At 40.6% G+C, this 7500-nt stretch overlaps 1 protein-coding gene across 3 annotated transcripts in view; it reads left to right on the forward strand.

Moving 5' to 3' along the window:
* fnbp1b (formin binding protein 1b) overlaps positions 1–7500 on the forward strand; it is a 62271-nt gene that overhangs the window by 39450 nt on the left and 15321 nt on the right. For all 3 annotated transcript variants that reach the window (XM_030767433.1, XM_030767434.1, XM_030767435.1), the window contains exons 5-9: positions 380–442; positions 2610–2714; positions 6166–6294; positions 6514–6660; positions 7364–7500. The exon at positions 7364–7500 is cut by the window's right edge and continues 55 nt beyond it. In XM_030767433.1, the coding sequence (XP_030623293.1) occupies positions 380–442; positions 2610–2714; positions 6166–6294; positions 6514–6660; positions 7364–7500 (581 nt within the window). The remainder of the gene's footprint in view (positions 1–379; positions 443–2609; positions 2715–6165; positions 6295–6513; positions 6661–7363) is intronic.

Consider the following 7500-nt stretch of genomic DNA (forward strand, 5'->3'; position numbering starts at 1 on the left):
TCACATGGGCGTGCACTCTGATATAGGTCTAATTTAAGGAACGCTGACTCACTTAGCTTGCTTGTGGAGCACTTACTCCGTGCCCTCTTCCAGCCTTTAATTTATTGCGTTTGTTTTTTAGGAACATTTATGAAATTGGAGAGACCACCACACATCTTTTGAATGCTCTTCCTCACTGTCTTTAACTAGTACCCCCCCCCCCCCCCCCGCGTGTCTCTCTTTATATGATATGTAAATACTGTAATGTATCTGATAATGATAGTAGTGCAGTACCATGTTTCCATGGTAACCAGTGACCTCCGGTGATGTCCTAGAGTGCCTTCAGGATATTGTGTGAGCAACGCTCATTTAAAATGCTTTTTCTTTTTCTTTCTTTCAGCACTTCCATGATGGACGGAAGGCCCAGCAGCAGATTGAGAATTCATGGAAACAGCTGGAGGCAGTGAGTATTTACCATACAAGTAAACAAAAACAACAAAGACACAAAAAAGATTATGTACACAATTCAAAAACCAATAACAGAACCATTGACTGCCTCAGTATAAACATAAGATAGGGATTTTTACAGGAGCCAAAAAAACAACAACCCCAAAACGTCTGGTCGTTAGAGGTCAATAAAAACAGAATTAAGTAGATCCCTTTTCAGTCTGGCTGAAACCACCTGCTTATCTGGGAGTGACTGAGAATGACTTTAATACCAGTACAGGATGGTCCTCATGCTCAAAGACAGTCTGGTTAAAGCCAGACCCTGTGTGGCATACCAGAGAGAAAACAGGTCATAATCTAAAGACAGATATACAAAAATTACAATAACTCTGAATCAGTATTCAGATATATAGATAAACATCTCAGTGGTTGAGTGTTAGCTAGTGATAAGCTGAATAAACAGTAGATTTGAAATGATTTTGTGAAATGAAGGAAGGTCCATGTAACTGGAGGCTGGAGTCAGGTGACCTGTCAGGACATGTGGAGTGAACCATGTGAGCTCATACTCTCCATCTCATAGAGTTGACACTGGGGGGTAAATGTGTGTGTGTGTGTGTGTGTGTGTATGTGTGTGTAACTGGGGATACAGCCCAACAGACAGGATATAACTCTGCATTCCCTTATCCACCCACTGTTTGGACAGCGGTGTGTGTGAATGTGTGTGTGAGAGAATGTCTGAAAGCAGGAATGAGGGAGTGGAAGATTGTTAAAACAGAATGGTGTTTGCATCTGTGTGTGTGTGTGTGTGTTTGAAATGTGCCTTTGTTTGCTGTCTCAGTTTGCAGAGTGTTGTGTGTGTTTGTGTGTTAGAGAATGTGTGAATGTGTTGCAAGCATACATATATGTACGTATATATGTACATATATGTATGTATATGTGTGTGTGTGTGTGTGTGTGTGTGTGTGTACATGCGTTTGTGTGTGTGTGTATGTGTATTTTTAAGTGTGTGTTTGTAGTTTTGAGAGATGGTATTGTGCAGTGAAGGGAGAGGGAGAGATGGGCTTTGTCCATAGCCGAACTGTTAGAACAAACTGGGATTGTTCTTACGGGTAAACGACTGTGCGGGTGTTGCAGATGAGGGTGAGGGAGGACAAGGCCTGACACAAAGGCTCTTGTGAGTGTGTGTTTGTCTGCGGGGCTTGACTTGGAGAGATGCTTTAGCTGGGTCAGAGACCCACGGTGATGAATAACTCAGTATATTCTGCTTAATCAAACTGACCGGGTTTTCCAAGCTCCGTGAAGTGCTACATAGTGATCTGAAAAAAAAAAAAGATTCTGATCAGGATCTAGCTCATATAAAAGTTCAGCTTTAAAATATCTTTTAGTATTTGTCAGTCTGTTTTATAACCTCAGTGGTATTAGCACAGCATGTAGTGACCTGAGTGACCCAGCACACAGAAACAAACCAATAGACCATTAGAGGGCAGTTTTGCCTTTACTTCATTATTAGTGTCAAGCTTGTCAAGTGAACTCCATGAACATTATGAAAGCAGCAAATGTAAGCAAACTACGCACTTACTTTAAAGGAGAAATGTAGTTAGTGCATAAAATATAAAATTCAGAAACTGTGATGGGTTACTTGCTCTTGTAAACACACATTTTAAACTCACTTAAAGCTGTCTAATGAAAAATATAACAAGGCTTTCATTTAAATAATGTGATGACTGTAGCAATAATATGAATTTTAAAATATTCTAAAATATATTTTAGAATGTTATTAAGTGTAAAAACTAAATATAAAATAACTTGAAAAGTATGTAAATAATGTCATTAGGTAATATCTAAAACATTATGTAGGGTTTATTTGTGCACCTGCTTTGAGGTGACTCAGTTTGATCGCTCTTGGAGACTGCAGGGAACAAGAAACTGCAACTCCAGCCTGAAACTTTCATGTAAACTGCTGCAAGGCCTTTTTTGAGTTTATTCAGGTTGTAACCAAGGAAGTCCTCTTAGTAAGAAATATTATTAAAAAGTTGAGTCTTAACTTAAGAGGGCTTTGCAATGGGTGGATTTCATGACTTCATATTGTAACTTGATTCATGTATGCATTAATGTCTGTATGCATGTTCATGGCTTTATGTCTTGACTATTTCTTGACTCTGTGTGCGTGTGTGTGTTTCCAGTGTAAGCGACGCTTTGAGAGAGACTGTAAGGAGGCAGACAGGGCCCAGCAGTATTTTGAGAAAATGGATGCGGACATCAACGTGACAAAACTTGATGTGGAGAAGGTAAACGTTGTCTGTTACCCTCTCTCTCCCTTTCTCTGTCCGTTTCTCTCTGTGTACCTCTCCTTCTGTCCTCCTCTCTCTCTCTGTCTCTCTCTCTCTCTCTCTCTCTCTCTCTCTCTCGCACTCTCTCTTGCTCTCTGTTTGTTTAGCTAAATGTCTGTGAATTCCTCTGATAAGATAGTGCTAGTTCAGGAGCTGAGCAATTCATTACTCAGCTTCCATATCCTCTCTATTACACACATGTGAACACACACACACACACACACACACAAACTATGTCTAGAAATTACTGTGTACTCAACTTTGCATGTTTAGAATATTCAGTGTGTGCGTGTGTGTGTGTGTGTGTGTGTGTGCGTGTGCGTGCGTGTGTGTGTATGGAACACAGTTCTAGGGGTGGTTGAGAGGTTATCAGTGTTTGGGAAATGTCCTGCACAGACACATTCTGCTGTCACAAGGACTAAAGATAAGAACAACGAAACACAGATAAACATGTGCTAGTTCTTACTGTCTCCCACTCTATCCTTACTGTCTCACAGTCTGCCTGTACTGTTTCACACTCTGTCCTTACTGTCTCACACTCTGTCCTTGCTGTCTCACAGTCTGCCTGTACTGTCTCACAGTCTGCCTGTACTGTCTCCCACTCTGTCCTTACTGTCTCACACTTTGTCCTTACTGTTTCCCACTCTATCCTTACTGTCCCACACTCTCACACACTCTCGCACACTCCAACCCCTAACTGTTGCACTAATATATACAGACTCACATGTGCAATAACGCACTCATACACGTAGGCAGTGGAACAATAGTTGGTCATTATCTGGTTAGTAAAAGCTAAAAGCAATAAGTGTTTGTGGGTGACTGTGTATGTAACTGTGGGATGGCTAGTTTTTGTGTTTTTGTGAGGCACAAGGGATGTGTACGTGTGCGGCTACGATGTGTTCGAGCCCATGTTTTTCTCGTAGGCTCTCCTGTGTTAATTATTTTTCATAATTAAATGTGTCCTCACGCTATTTTGCGCTTGCTCTGTTTCATTCCCCGACACTGAGGCTGTGGCAGTGCTGCGCTGTGAAGTGTCATGTCTCTGTCTCCATGGTAACTGCCTGCTGTAAACCGATGTCTCTGCTGTAAATCTGAGCCAGGTCTTGAGCCAAGGTGGAAAATATGAGTGTGTGTGTGTGTGTGTGTGTGTGTGTGTCTATGTGTGCATGTGTGTTGGAACAGAGGGTAATTTCCATGTCTACAGTGTGTCTAGAAGTATTGTTGCTCTATTGTTTTTCTCCTCCGTTTCTCTCACTGTGTACTCTCCACTTTCTCACTCTGCTTTCTTTCTTTCTTTCTTTCTTTCTTTCTTTCTTTCTTTCTTTTTTCTTAATCTGAAGGGACAAAGGTGTTGAGTTAATATTGGGCTTCAGTGGATTAGAGGACATATTACTGGCAGTGTCTGTCTGCTTTACAAACACACACGCGCACTTTTTTCTATGTTTTTTCCACCCAGAAAATCTGTCAGTCATCTGTATGTGGAGTTTATAGTTATGTATATTCACTATGAAGTTTAAAGAGCACAGAGAGAAAACTATAGGGAAAGAAATTGTGTGAGGAGGATAAGGTGTTTGTTTACATTTGTGTGTGTGAGTGTGTGTGTGTGTGTGTGGAAACAAGGTGTTTTTGTGGTCTGTGTTCTATTTATGGAGGATTTGTCTGTTGTCCACAGAGAGTCTTGGTTGCTTTGTTGTTTAGTGTCTTTGTATGGGTTTCTGGTCGGAGGGTCATTCGAGATCCACTTGAGTTTAACTGATCTTAAACAATCAGGGGCTTTCACTTTTTGCTGAAATATCGATGTTACCCAGTTTGATAGAGGCAGAACTTTTAGCCCTCTGGTGCTAACCCTACTGTGTGTGTTTGTATATGTGTGTTTTGTTTTCTGGCATGCTTTGAAGCGACGTTACTATAAGGTAGGTGCACAGCCAAGCGGTGTGCGTGTGTGCGTGCGTGTGTGCGTGCGTGTGTGTGTGTGTGTGTGTGTGTGTGTGTGTGTGTATGTTAAATGAGATCTCGAACACACTGTCACTATCTGTTCACATGTAACCATGACAAGCCACAAACAAACAGCAAAGTCTCTTGCATCCACGGCTTTGTTTGGCCTACTGCTGCACAGCTCACATGGCTGCATTCATAAAGCAGTGTCTACAATGCTTTCAGATGTGTGACATCTATTTCTGAACCCCATCTGTACATGTATGTGTCAAGTGTACATGTCTGGGACGCAGTAGTATGTATTTAGTATGTATTTATAATGCTGTAAGCAAGGCTATGTGTGTGTGTGTGTGTGTGTGTGTGTGTGTCTCAAGTCAAATGGCTAAGCGATTAGATTGCTCTGACTGAAATCTTTTTAAATGTTCTTAAATATTTCAATGACTTGATTTCATTTAATAATGTATTTTAAATACTGTGAAGTAGAATAATGTGTCATGAAGTAGGTTTGAATTGTTTGAAATGCACTGTCATAGATTTGAATGATTTAAAATATGGTAAGGAATTATTTATTCTTTAAAATACTCAGAAACGATTTTAAATGTATGTAATGTATGAGGTGATTTATTGATTGAAAACGAAGTGATATTTATCTGATGGCTCTGATGACTCAATGATAAGGCCTGCATGATGCGTGATGAGTGATGAGTGATGAGTGATGTTTCCTTGGTAGTGACTGATCAATTTTAATTTCTTAGAACAGTACCAGGATGTGGCAGGAGCGTCTCTGTTTCTATCTTTATCTCTTCTTCTCTTCCTCTTTTTGGGGGTGTAGTTTAGGGCATTCATGCATACAACCTGCAGTGTAATAAGCTATAAGTTATTAATAGCTTGTGTGTGTGTGTGCGTGTGTGCCTGTGCGTGTGTGTGCACGTGTGTGTGTGTGTGTGTGTGTGTGTGTGTGTTTGTATGTGTTCCACTGATGCTACAGAATGTTCTGTTAGTTATGCCTAAGGTCACATCAGAGCATGTATGAATACCCGCAATTCAACTTGAGAGCTGAGCTTTATTTGGAAATTTGAAATTTGGAGATTCTTTCTTGATTTCTTTGTCTCTTTTTTCTAATTTGAATTCAAACTTAATTAGAGAGGGTTTTTAAAAGAATATTTGTATTCTTGCAGATTCTGATTTATTGAATTTTCTATTGTCACTCTTTTCTTCATTTTACATCAACCCCTTTATTCTCACTCATTTTCTTATTTCACACTGAGTTATCTATCTATCTGTCTATCTATTTGTCTATCTATCTATCTATCTATCTATCTATCTATCTATCTATCTATCTATCTATCTATCTATCTATCTATCTATCTATCCACCTATCTATCTGTTGTGAAGCATTATCCGTATTCACTAGTAATCATAATCTATATATTTTAACACAAGTTCCCCTTTCCTCTTCTCTGTTTCTTTCCAGGCGAGGCAACAGGCTCAGATGAGACACCAGATGGCTGCTGACAGTAAGAATGAATATTCCTCATACCTGCAGAAGTTTAACCAGGAACAAAATGAACATTACCACACAATCATCCCCAACATCTTTCAGGTGAACACGCAAACGCACGTAAACACTCACACACAGTTGCTCGCGGTCGCGTTTACCAGACTGTACCGACGCAGTCGTTCACAGTTGCGTTGCCAAAGCAAACTTAAAGATGAATCTATTTCTGTATAAAGCAGTGAAGTACGCAGTGATGATTGGATGATTTTAAGAGGCACTTGGTCAGGGATTAACGTTGTCTTTCTGTGCGTTTGCGTCTAACAGCGCATTCAGGAGATGGAGGAGAGAAGGATCCAGAGGGTGGGGGAGGCGATGAAGACGTTTGCAGAGGTGGACCGTCAGATTCTGCCCATCGTAGGGAAATGTTTAGATGGTATGACCACCTCAGCAGAGTCCATCGAACCACAGAGCGTAAGTTACACTCACAGCTACACACACACACACACACACACAAACACATATGCGCACGCACATGCACAGAGGCACACACCACTTATCCCTCCAGTTACTTTGTTTCTAACGTGGTTCTCATTTGAGTGTTAACTTCAGTGGGTTAATGTAATTTGGCGTAAACCGAGGATTGTCTCGGCAATTGCTCATCAATTTCTCAGTAGTGCTTCAGGTACGGAGAGCTCTGAAGAAATATTTTAGGGACAATTATGTCCCTCAGTGTGTAATGAATTAAATTAGAGTTAGCACAGAACCTTCTCAATCCCCTTCGTAATGCACTTACACAAAGTCTGCTCTTCTGTTTCTGTTTTTCACCCACTGGAGGGATTTGAGTGAGAGAGAGAGAGAGAGAGAGAGAGACTTTTTCAACTGTTCTGTTTTAGAATCGCTCCTCTCTCACTCTGTCTTTTTCTCCCTCTTTGGTTGCTTAGTGTTGCTCACTGAAGTGTTGCTATTGTACTCCATTAAAGTTACATTTCCTTGCCATAGAATGTTTATGTAGTCAAGGAAAGGTCTCTCTCTCTCTCTCTCTTTTTTAACTGCTAGTTTCACCTTCTTATTCTCTCTTTTTGCTTGACTACTCATACTCATACTATTCATAATAAACTGAATTTAGTGATGCAGCAGTTAATGTTTAGTTAAAACTCTACAATTTTTCACTCAGGACTCAAAGCAGGTTGTGGAGTCATATAAATCTGGGTTCGAGCCACCGGGCGACGTGGAATTTGAAGATTACGGTCAAGCCATGAAGAGAACAGTGTCGGAGACCAGTCTGACCAATACACGAGGAGACAGCAAGCC

Source organism: Chanos chanos, chromosome 3 (genome assembly GCF_902362185.1).
Source record: "Chanos chanos chromosome 3, fChaCha1.1, whole genome shotgun sequence".
Taxonomy (NCBI): Eukaryota; Metazoa; Chordata; class Actinopteri; order Gonorynchiformes; family Chanidae; genus Chanos; species Chanos chanos.